The sequence below is a fragment of the Meleagris gallopavo genome, chromosome Z, assembly GCF_000146605.3.
Source record: "Meleagris gallopavo isolate NT-WF06-2002-E0010 breed Aviagen turkey brand Nicholas breeding stock chromosome Z, Turkey_5.1, whole genome shotgun sequence".
NCBI classification, from domain to species: domain Eukaryota; kingdom Metazoa; phylum Chordata; class Aves; order Galliformes; family Phasianidae; genus Meleagris; species Meleagris gallopavo.
The window spans coordinates 9,034,380-9,046,915 of record NC_015041.2 but is presented as its reverse complement, the minus strand read 5'-3'; the positions used below and the strand labels follow the sequence as shown (position 1 = coordinate 9,046,915).

Below are 12,536 nucleotides of genomic sequence, written 5' to 3'. Positions count from 1 at the left end.
AGGGCCTGAGGGAACGGCATGGAGCTGTGCCAGGGGAGGGCCGGGGATTGGGGAAAGGCTCTGCACCGGAGGGCAGTGGGCATGGAACAGCCTGCCCAGGGCAGTGGGCATGGCACTGAGCTGCTGGAGCTCACAGAGTTTTTGGACATTGTCCTCAGTTTGGGTTTTGGTGCTGCTGTGTGGAGCCTGGGGGTGATCTCAGTGATCTTTGTGGGTTCCTTCCAACTCAGAATATCCTGTGTTTCTTTGATTCTTTCTCTGGCATTTGAAGCACAGTGCAGTAGTGTGTTTTAGGCACATGCATGAAACATATTCTATATTTAACAGCTAAAAATAATGGATGAATTTCATAATGAAGAAATATAAAGCAGCTTGAACATTTGGGTAGCTCTGCCTTTACATGCTGACAATGATAGTGCCACAAAGAGTTGCAAAGCAATAGTGTTCTCGAACTATAAATAGGAACTGCAGAACAACCTCTGACTAATAAATATCACCTAGAAGCGGCTAAGTGAGCAGAGACATATATTTCTAACTGGATATATGAAGAACTTAGAAATGTTTTGTATGATACACATAAATAAGGTAAATAAGAGGCATTTCTCTCAAAACAGGCTACGCCCAAGCTTTGCTGTTTTAAATATAAACAGGCCAGAAATCAGCAGCCACATTTTTATTTCAATCTCAGCCAAATGTTGTTGCTAGCTTATTGGAACTCCATTTTCCCAAGTCTCCAATTTCTGTCCTGGCTCTCAAGCCCAGAATGTTTTTTACTTTGAGGATCCCATAGGCAACTGAACTCTGATCCCAGCACTTAACTCTGCAATAAAACACCTTCAGACAAAACCTAGCACAGAATCCCTCAGCTTTTACTTCTGCTGTCCCAATTGGGACTGCAGTTTCTTTTACACCTCTGGTTTGTCTGGCTTGGAAATGTATTTCCACACAAAGCCCTGCTCATTCTGGATGTCCTAAGCACATGGGACTCCTGTGTGTCAACTAAAAGACAAGCCTGTGTGTATGTGAATTGAGGAAAGAGTGCCAGAGATACATTAAGCACCTCTGTCAAGGGAAAATTGGCCTCATGTCTTTCCTCAGAGAATAGTTCTGCGTGTTTGAAGAGGTCTTGTTAAAATGTTGTTGCAATGATTTTTTACCTGCTATCTTTGACTCTGGGGATGTCTGTTCCATCTGTGGAGAGCTGACCACTGCGTGTGGAACAGCAGCTTAAGTTTGTGCTTTACTGATGCGGAATTGCATGGCACCAGCTTCTGACCTTGCTAGTACGCCAGTGATCACCAATTAGACCCCCTATTCTTCCCAGGCTACCAGTTGTTTTTTTATAGCCAGTTACCCTGGCCTGCTTTCTAGATACCACCTCAGTGACTGCTTGGCTTTTTTAAGAGACCTCTTTCTCTTCCTCAGATTTTGGGAGCTTATGAATGTTGGCATGGCTGTTACACTTGTAGACATGATGTTGTTTTCACCTATCTGACAGGCTTAAGTAACCTTTGATTTCACTGTTTACAAGCAAGCAGCAATAAAAATACCACATATATTGCATTGTACTTTTAATGTGAAAATAATAGACTCTGTTCACCTTCATTATAATCAGTAGTTCCCAAACATTGTAGTTTTTCCTATATGTAGCTGGAAGGTGAGCAGCCAATGAGGAGAATATTTAAACTCACAATAGTTAATTGGCTTGACAGAAAGTATTCACTGTGAGGTATTTGTCAGAGTCCCTCCTTGTACACTAACGAAGAGTGCCTGAAGATGGACTCTTGGTGTGTCCTAACTTGTGGAAAACTCTGAACATGTCTCTGGAAACGCAGCCTTTATAAGATTTGGTAAATTGATGTACAAAACTATGGGAAATATTTTGAAGCTCTTAGCCATGGGAGTTCTTGAGCTCTGCCTCATATTGCAGCAGTTTTCTTTCTTTTCCAGAACCTTTGCCAAACACTCTGGTGCTCAGTGAAAGGCTCCTGCCGCTCTAAGCTGGATGCTGCTGCAGATGGAACTCGGTGTGGAGAAAACAAGGTGACTGCAAGGTTTGGTGCCTGCAAAATGTTTGCAGAAAAACCATGAGAATCTCTGCTATTGTTTAACTGTAAAAGAAAGTCACCCTTTGATATCTGCTTTTCAGTTTCCATTGAAGTTGTCAATCTTCGGAAATTGAAATAGCAAGCAGTTAATGTAACATTTTTCTGTGTTGCAATAGTCCTGTTTATCATTTCTCTTCTCTCTTCAGTGGTGCTTCTCTGGTGAGTGCATTACAGTAGGGAAAACTCCAGAAGCAATCCACGGTGGATGGGGTGTTTGGTCATCCTGGTCCCATTGCACAAGGACCTGTGGGGCAGGAGTTCAGAGCGCAGAGAGACCGTGTGATAACCCAGAGTAAGCTGAGTACACAGTCTTTTCACGCCTTTTATTCAAGATCTTTGTGGTACTTAGGATGTAGGAGACATTTCTATGTGACTCTGGTTTGCCGTTGGGTGCCGCAGCAAAACAGACTGAACCTCATCTCCCCATTTAAGCATACTTGTGAGAAATTCACTTGGCTCACCTTATACAATCATTATCTCATTATTTAATCCTTACCTGGAGCTTACTTCTACAGGAAATAAAAAAAATCCTGTTATTTTGCATGCAGGCTTTGCATGAATGCTACAAATGTTAATTTAATACTACTGTCATGAATAAGTAAATATTCATGGAAAGGATGGGAACAATAGGTAGCATTCTGTTCCTGTGGGGAATCAAGGACTTTCGTTTCATGTTTTGTGTTAGTCATCAGCTTTGTTTTCAGCTTTATATACATGAACTGATAGGTGCAGAACGTGATTGGCAGAGTTTTCTAATACGTACTTGAGTTCATGAGGACCCTACATCTAATTTTGAAAAATCACTTGATCTTTCTGGAAGAACTGTCAAACAGTCTGGAAAATACAGTGTTTTAGAGAAGATTGTTTGATAAAGCAATTTGGTCATGAGCTTAGCTGGGCAGCATACAAGCACTTCTTCCTGCTTGTACCAAGATACAGGGTATCTCTAGATCCTTATATTTCATACTGGTGTGTTCAAGTGTTTGTACATGTGAAAGGTATGTTTATCCTATAAAGGTTTCTGATTCACTTTGCTATCTCACTGGAACCTGAAAGTCATTGCTTGTTTGAAACTACTTTTCTCCCAATATTACATCCCAGTCTCAATGTTCTTTTTGTAGACCACAGTTTGGAGGAGACTACTGCACCGGAGAAAGGAAACGCTATCGTGTGTGTAACATTAGCCCCTGTCGGAAAGGCTTGCCAACTTTTCGTCAGATGCAGTGCACTGAGTTTGACACAGTTCCCTACCAAAACGAGTTTTACCATTGGGTGCCAGTTTATAACACAGGTACTAAGTTGTGAATTTTTAAATTTCTTGTATAATTTTACAGATCTATGGAAAGCATATATTTAAGTTCAGAAGTTCCTCAATTAAAAGTCCTCTAAGTACTTAGAAAAATTTTATGTGTCTCAACCAACAGGTATGCCTTTTGTGTTTATACAAAGGCATACAGGTACTGTTGTAGAGCTCTAGCAATACTGACTGTGAGCACAAACAGACTGGCTCCTGAAAAGATGCAACATTCGTAACAGCTGTTGAACTCATACCTATGCTAAGTAGTTGTGATAGACGTGAACTGTTTTTCCCACTGTCAATTCTAGAAAAAGAAGTACAGTGTCATGGGGTAGAACTGCATGCTTAGTCCCACAGGCATCATGGCACCTAATAAGCAGAGCTTTTCAGCCACACAAATACTTACTTAGTATTTCCAAACTTGGGTATTTGTGATAAGTGTGCCTGGCACCGCAGTGATTAAATACTTCCTCAGCAGGTTCAGTAATGAAGTGCTCTGTATTGTAGAGACAAGAGTGATGCATCTGCCTTATCATTTGCTTTGTAACATCTAGTTACTAAGTATAGAGGCAGTAGTTAATGCCTTGAAACCTGAATCTGGTTTATGTAGAAATTTAAGGAGTAAACAGAAGAAGCTATCTGTGTAATTCTTCTTTAAAGAAAAAGTGAAGCTCAAAATTCAGCTTGTAATTTTGAAGTGGTCAGCCAGTTGGACTTGATCTTTTATTTAAGTCTCTTACAATTGCTTTTATTATATTCTACTCTAGTCTGGTCTGGTCTGGTCTTTTTTCCTTCTCTTCTGCAGATTTTGTTGGTCCTACTTCAGAGTTTTGAATAGGTATAAAAATCTACTTGTTATTGGTACTGGGGTTGCTCCAGAGTGGACAATTTCTTCTGTACTTTCAAGTTTTCTGTTTGCCTTTAAATTAATATCATCCAGTTTTAAAGAATTTTCAGACATTCTGTACCTACATTAAGCATGCTCCCAAGAAGGTTTTGGCTTATGTTTTACTATCAGTCATCTTCAATTCTCTCATCCTGTACATGTGAAATAAGGGTAAAAGAAAATGTTTTGAAGATTTCCCAAACCCTGAGTGATATACTAGTTTTTGTGTGAAAGCATTTAGTTGAGATGAAAACCATAGCTAGAAATTTTTTAGATGCTGGTAATTTCTGTGTTCCCTCATTTTTCTAGAAAAGGGTAAATGGTGGATGAACCCTTGCATCTTTGATTTCATAGTTTCAATAACCCTATTCTAGTCATTGTCACTTAATTAAACACTGCTTTAATGTCTTTTTACGTTGTGTAAATTGTACCCTTATAAAAGAACAAAGATTTTCTTATGAATAGCTCAGTATGCAACACGTAGCTTTAACAAGCAAACAGGAAGAAAAGGAGTGAATGATACTTTGCTGTTACCTAGACTAATTATGTTTGAGGTTATAAATACTTGGAGATTTTTCCTCCTGTTTTAAATGAGTTTTAGACTCCTAGGGGCTTGCACAGATTTACTTTAGATTTACTGTGGAGCACAGAAACCCATCTGCTCACACTAGAGCATGTGAGTACCCCTAAGAGTCTCAACTTGAAGAGGACTTTAAGGTTCAAATGTGACTAAAGCATACAGTGGCTCTGGTCAGGGTATTTTCTGAATTGCTTGATTCAGGTCCCTGCATTGATACTTTATGCAGAATTTGGCACTAAGCAACTTCTCTAGCCATCATGCTGAGCCCACATCCATTTATTTCCTACCTTTTCACAAATTACATTTATCTGAACCTGATAGCTACCTGGGATTTAAAGTCACTGAGTCAGTTTGAGTTTTACATTGAAGTGACAAAAGTAATTATGTAAACAACTTTCTGTTCTCAGTCAGTGCCAGGATCATCTCATGTACTGGCAGGTAGGAGTTATGTAGCTAAACTATTGAAAATCTCATATTTCTTCCAAAACATGCCTGTGTGTCACATAAGATCTGTTGATACTCACAGGGTCTCAGTAACAGTGCAAGTTATTATTTCTGTTGCCATTGATTTGGAATTAAATTTTCTTTTGGAGCACCAATTTAGGTTAATGTGATAAAATACCTTTTCTTTAACATGTTTTGTCTGCTTGATGATTGTATTTTCTAATTTTCTTTGTTTTGGATTTCCTTATCCAATTCTGACTTCCCACAAACTCACATTGACAGCGGCTTCAGAAGTGGAGGACCACCTCTTTTATTCCTTGTGAGGGAGAGGAAAAAAAATATTGAGACCTTATCATCTTCTGGCAGTCATATTATTCACATCCTTCTCTGTCACATTAAAATGACACTTCCAGCATTCATACTCTTGTGATTCAGCTATAAGAGAAACATTCCCATTCTGTATTTCTACTCTGAGCAGGCAATATGCTCTTTTCTGGTTATCTTCATGTTTTTCTGTTTACACTTGGTGAATATGAATTCCATTCTGATAAATACAGGGGGAAAAAAGTCATATTCCTGAATTTTAGGATTTATAATCAGCTCTGCTGTCTTGCTTTCTCAGCCCTATTCTGATTATAACTAAGTCAAGGTCTACTAAAGAAAACTCTTAAGCTTGGGATTCCATTACATCTGATATTCTTCTATGACAGATCCTGTCGCGGTTCAAAACAGCATGATATTCTTGGCGCAGGATGTGAGCAGTGTGCATAAAACAGAAGATGCAATTTTTCTGGGCAGCTGAGCATTGAAGGCACCTCAGCTAATGTGTTACGTCCAACTAGTGCCAATGCACTGCCAGAATGACACAGACAATCTGGAAGAGGTTCACAGAAGAGCAGTGTGAATGACAAACAAGTAAAAAAATGCAGTTTAAAGGAAAAGTTTTTTAAAAATCAAGTATTGCTCTAGAAAAGAGGTTGAATTAAATGTAAGCTATTTGAAAGGAGTTTCAACAGGTGTATTGCACGGGATCGGAAGCTATAAAGCCCTTTTAACTGAGTTTAAAAGCAAGACCCTGTGGTCTTATTAAGTCAGTGTGAATGTAACTTTTCTGCTTTCACACTTGAGTTTGACATCAAGTTTCGTGTAATTGTACTTCATAATCAGTTCTGACATCCTCAACTCAGGTAGTATAAATAGAACCAAAGTGCAGACTGCAGCAGTTCTTCATGTCTGTGGAAGTCAGAACAAGCATTAGCAACCAGAATAGTAAAAAAGCATGTTAGGTTACACATCAAGTTCTTTATTTCTGGTTACCTAGATGGTTTGAGAAATTAATATTATAATTAATACAATTTAAAAACAGTCTAGGCTGGAGCAGTCAAAGTGGTTTCGATCCTATGTGGAGGAATGGGTAAACCGGGGTATAACTGACATGGTTTTACCCAGGTGTTCATTACTGTGTGTTTAACAGTTGGATCTAGTATTTCATCTGTATGCTCATTGTATTTTGTAGCATTATAAGATTTTCTGTGTATTTTGGCTTAAAAAATTCCTTAAAGATGACAGCCCTTTTAAAGCCTCATCATGAGTTAATCAAATCTGCCAAAGTAATAGAAACTAAACCAGCTGCTTTGAAGATTTCTATCGGAGCAACCCTGATGCTTGCACTGATCTAACTTTAGTCTTTTTTTTTTTTTTGTTCCCCCTGAGGGCTAATGTAGGATTTAAAAGATGTGAATTCAGTGCCAGTCTTTGCATTTTAGTCATGTCAGGTAGTCCATTTTCCTAGTGTCAGTTCTCTAACTGCAAATAGAAGATAAAACACCTTTCTACATTTGTATCCGCCTCTTGTTTAAAACATTAGACTTTTGGAGGACTTTGACTGATTCTGATGTAGTTTATTTAAAGTCCTAAAACAATGCAGTCCTGATACTTCAGTAGGTTCCTGGGCTCAGATGTGAAAAATGATAATGATAGATGAGTAAATAACTTCAGAAAATTAAAGGCTAATACAGTGGTTGAATAATTTCTTCAGTGGTGCCCTAATCAGCCTTCTATGCAGATAAAATAAGATAATAGTTTAAGAGAACACTCTTACTGAATAAGAGTGAGTTTCTGGGGACAGAGTTACATCCTCTAGTTTCCAATGGGACTCAGTAGAAAACTGACAAGAAGAAAAGCAACACAAGGTTTGTGGTACAGGTGTCTAGGATCTATTTTTAGATCAATTACTACAGTTAGGGAAAACAGGAAAGCTTTGAGGCCTAGAAAGCCCTTCTTTGAATTATGAGGCTTTGCAAGTCTGGAAGTTTGCTTATTATTTGTTTTTAGTTTTTTATTTGGCTTGTCAAGAAAGACTGTCTTTCCCTTCAAACTCTTTCTGAGCTGTATGCTTAGAGCATCATTGTGACTGGATTATGTCAGCACTTTTTCTTGCTGATTGATTTCTGAAATGGAAGTGGATATCATTCTGCTTGTTATGCCAACATACATTTTGGGAGGAGATACAGATATCTGATCAGCACTTCACATATTTTATTCTGAACAGTGTAAAACTGAAATGGCATTACGTAAAATCTGTGTCAGGATGAATTTTGAGCAAGTCATGGGCTAACTGGAAGTCTTCTGACATAGTGACTACAGTGCTGTGCTGTTAAAAAACGGTGCACTGAGAAGGTAAACAAAGTGAAGCAAACTTCAGAGTATGAAAGAAATCGAATTAGAAAGCAAAAAGACTACTCTAGATAAAAGTAAAATAAATGTGACAGATGTTATGTCTAACAGCAGAGGGGCTGAGGACTGATAAGGTTTACAAACTTTATGTTCTTGTCTGAGACTTATAGCTCCATCTCTGCTAATATTCTTGAACATGACTCGTTATCAACTTGATTTCCTCCTGTTTCTTAACCTTAGTCCATGTGTTTCCTCTGCCACTAATCCTTCAATTGCACTTTCTTTATGAAGGCATTTTAATTTGAGATGACACAAACATGTCACTCTTGTCAGTTTTTAGGCACCATTTTAGCTCTATTGACAAGAGGAAAAAGACAAAGCTCCTCATTAAGGCTTTGGATTTCCTAGTGGATCCTCTTTTTTAGTTTCTGGGTCCCAGTTCCACAGAAATTCTGTTTACATGAATGAGATCAATAGTTAGAACTCAGCTTCTGCAGGAGTCAGAGCTGGCATTGCAAGAACCCTGGGGCCAGGAGCTGATCCCAGTTTTGTGCACAGCATGGTGCTGTGTGTATATTGGTGCTGTACAAATCAGAGCTATAAAAGTCAATTTCCCCCTTGAAAAGCATAAATCCTTTTAAAGGAAATGATTTGGTTTCTTTGCATTAGCAAAAAATTGAATTTTTCTCATTACTAGAAACTCCTTCAATTTTGAATGCAGTTCTTTGTATGACAAAAGCAAGATCATCAAAGGAGGAAAGGGAAACAAATTCATCAGCTAGGATATCCATTTATAGTTACCCTGCATAGCTTTCAGAGCAGGAAAGCGAGCAACTTTTGTTGGCTGTTGATACAGGATCTCTGTAGAGGCCCCTCTGTAGCACCCAGAGTGATTTTATTAAAATGGCTCAAAATTGGTCCTATAAAGTTCCCAAAGCTGACATTTTTAACAATTATTGCTTTGCTGTGCAAAGTATTTTATTTTGCTGAGCATGAGCAAATTGCTGTGGCATTCGGCTTGATCAGGGTCTTGGAATAGAACAGGGGCTCAGGACAGTTCCCCAGCTGCCATCCCTCATGGATATGGCAATGGAAAGCTTTTCTCTCAGTTACATAGCTCTGACAGTGCTGGAGGCTTTCTAAGGGATTAATATAAGGGCAGAGATTGTTTTTCTTGGCTTTGACCTTGTTTTCAGTTCTAACTCATCTTCTATTTATATATCTTATTTTCCGAAGTTATATCCTTGGACTCTCTTAAGCCCGAGTTCCAAAGTTTCCACTTTCAAAGAAGCAATATCTGTGACACAAGGCAGATTTATATTTCATAGAATCATTAAGGTCAGGAAGACCTCTATCTAATCCAACAATCAACCTATCTCTACCATGACCACTAACCATGTCCCTCAGAGCCGCAGCTACAAGTTTCTTGAATGCCTCCAGGGACAGTGACTTCACCACCTCCTTGGACAGCCTGTACCGGTGCATTACCACTCTCTCTGAAAATAAATTCTTCCAAATATCCAACCTGAACTCCCGTGGCTCAACTTAAGGCCATTACTTCTCATCCAGTCACACCCGGGAAAAGAGGCCGACCCCCACCTCACCACAACCTCCTTTCAGGCAGTTGTAGAGAGTGATAAAGTCTCCCCTGAGCCTCCTCAGAGCAGTCCCAGTTTCCTTAGCCGCTCCCTATAAAATTCTTTGTCTTTCTTTGGACTCTTGTTGTTCTCTGTTGTTTTTCTTTAGCTCTTCTAAATTCATGCATAGACTAGAATTAAGCTGGGCTGTTGTGGAGAATCTTGTTTTAGTGACCCACAGATTGCTTTCGCACAGTTTTTCCTGTTGCTCATCTATGCAAGAACAGCCTGGATCTGTCAGAACTACCAAAGTTATCTCTATTTCATAAATTGCCAAGCAGGAAAAAAAGTGGAGTGGTTGAAATAATTTATTAATTTCCAGCAAATATCTGAAAATAAGCAGTGATATGACCCTTGACTGACATGCAGAAGATGAGAAGCAGTCATTTCATTGCTTCCCTGAGAGAAGCTGACGGCACTGATCAGAAGTTGTAAAATATACCTGAAATCACTCAGTCATCAGCTGATGAAAAACAGTTGCTTATCTTTCACAGTCTTACTCCCTGGTTCCTCTTTTCCCCTCACTGATGACAGCTGGTTCTGCTGGTTTCTTGTCACTTTCTCTTTCGCAGAAAAGAGATCTCATTATTGCTCGACTCAGTTGGGCATTAATATATCAGCGAGGGAATGTGTGGAGGTGTGAGGACACTAGGCTCCAGCTATTCTCTGTGCTAGTTGCATCTATCAGGCCTCTTACACTGTTAGCATTAGTGTTGTGGCTTTGTTAATCGCTTCTAATTATGCCATTACTTGTCAATAAATGCCAGAGAAAGTGAGTGGATGGTAGAAGGAAAACACGCTGTTATTCCCTGTACGTTACATTCCCATGTCGTGCTGAAATATTTTCTGAGAAATTATTTCACTTTCCTTTCAGCTAACCCGTGTGAGCTCCACTGTCGCCCAATAGATCGCCATTTTTCAGAGAAGATGTTGGATGCAGTCATTGATGGTACTCCCTGCTTTGAAGGAAGGCACAGCCGAGATATCTGTATTAATGGCATGTGTAAGGTATTGGGTATGTTTGCATGTTTCTTTCTCTAAATTTTTTAATACAGTTAAGGGGAAAAAAATAATGCTTTGAGGTTTTGTTTTGTTGCAAGATCCATGTGAAGCACTTCATTTGATTCCATCTTTAATGCTCATGGAAATAAATTCACAGATAGAGCTTTTCTGAACAGACATTAGAGTTATTTCTATCATTTTTAGCAAGTCCATTAGCGTGATTTCTTCTGGTACCTTCAAACTCATCTTTTTTTCGTCTACTTTAATAATATTAAAAAAGCCTGTTTCTGGTGATTTTCATGAACTATAGCTTTAGAGTTACAACTGTTATCTCTGCTACATGGTTTGATTTTGAAAATTCAGTTCAGTGTGCTATATAACAGTTGTGAGCTGACTTGTAATAGGACCAGGCGCTTGTTCTTGAAGATAATAAAAATAATTTCCTTTTACAACAGTAAATTGAATAATGTGGTACAACGAGTTAACTAGCAAACACACAGCATGTAGTTCAGTAACCTTCTGTTTATTGAAGAATAAATGTAAGGTTCTCAGCATGTTCTGCACTTTAGTAGCTACTGTGCTTCAAAGAAGAGCAACACAAAGTTTGTTACAAGTTTTCCTTGCAGGACATGCATTTGTGAGAGGGAGTTACTGAGATTCTGTTCAAATTCACAGTGGAGAGATTCTACTTGGCTTTGCTGAGAGCCGGAATGCTCTTTTAACTATAATGGTGATCGAGCAGCTCAAGCCAGCTGGAAACAAAGATTTACATACTGAAGTATGATAATGTTGCATATTGTGTTAGTGCTTTTGAACCTCACAAAGAAGATGGAAAGCTCTAAATCCGGAAGGCTGTCTTTGTGTTGTTATGTTTTAATTTTCTGATTTCCACACCAAATAAATTGAGGTCACTATGGCTCATTATAGCTTCTGTATGTTTTCTGTATTTAACCTTTCCTGTGACAATTCAAATTTATACCTTTATCAGAAATAACGTAATGGTAAATCAGAGTTCAAAGGAAAAGTTATTTTAACTGCAGTTTCTAATACCAGATATACTGATTCTTAGGGCTCACAGTGTCTCTAAAAAATTTCCTCCAAAGCACAGTCTCTACCAGTGAACATGGTTTTGTCAGCCTTTCATATGTCAGCTACTGCATCAGATTTAATTGGAGTCGGAATCGTGGAGTGAAAAATATCATCATGCCACTGCCACAAATGATACCCAGTGATGAATAGGTTACCCAAATAGCTCTTATTTCTGTAAGACAGTGTGCTTTTATCTGTAATAGGAGCCCTGCATTACACTTGAGGAGAAGAATTTTCAAGTACCTCTCAATATTATTCACTGATATTTTAGTCCAGCTAGCTAAACACAGTACCCACATTATAGATCATGGTGAGAAAATCTAGAAATGCATTTAAGAGTACTAGTCTGGTATATAATTCTTGCACTCCAATAGTAACATGTTTATAATAATGTGGGAACGTTAGGAAATATTAACAGCAGTGTCTCATAATGCTTTCAAGTCTACATCTTATAAAAGTGCTTCTCATTTTTATTAAAATAATGCTTGGTTTGCAAAGCAGCTGTTATTTAAGCAAGAAGTTCAAACTCTTTGTATGTAAAAACAAAAGATAGACAGACTCATATTCAACCTAGAACTTAAATCTCCTAAATTCAGCTGATCTTACTAAATATCCATGGTTTTGCTCAGAATGGACATTAAATTGTTCTTAATTAGATGACTAAATGTGAATTGAGGTGCCTCATTTTAATTATCTGGGGTTTACTGAATGCTTGCCTACTCAACTTGGCAATTCCGTGATTTGTATCTTCAAGTGGAAAGTGAGTTCAGACTCCAGTGCTGATTCTCTTGGCCCTTGCAAATTATCCAGTGTATAA

The 12,536-nt window shown here is 38.5% G+C and overlaps 1 protein-coding gene across 3 annotated transcripts in view; it reads left to right on the top strand.

Moving 5' to 3' along the window:
• ADAMTS12 (ADAM metallopeptidase with thrombospondin type 1 motif 12) overlaps positions 1–12,536 on the top strand; it is a 171,918-nt gene that overhangs the window by 109,362 nt on the left and 50,020 nt on the right. For all 3 annotated transcript variants that reach the window (XM_010725311.3, XM_019610350.2, XM_019610349.2), the window contains 4 exons: positions 1,951–2,043; positions 2,255–2,400; positions 3,230–3,399; positions 10,503–10,636. In XM_010725311.3, the coding sequence (XP_010723613.2) occupies positions 1,951–2,043; positions 2,255–2,400; positions 3,230–3,399; positions 10,503–10,636 (543 nt within the window). The remainder of the gene's footprint in view (positions 1–1,950; positions 2,044–2,254; positions 2,401–3,229; positions 3,400–10,502; positions 10,637–12,536) is intronic.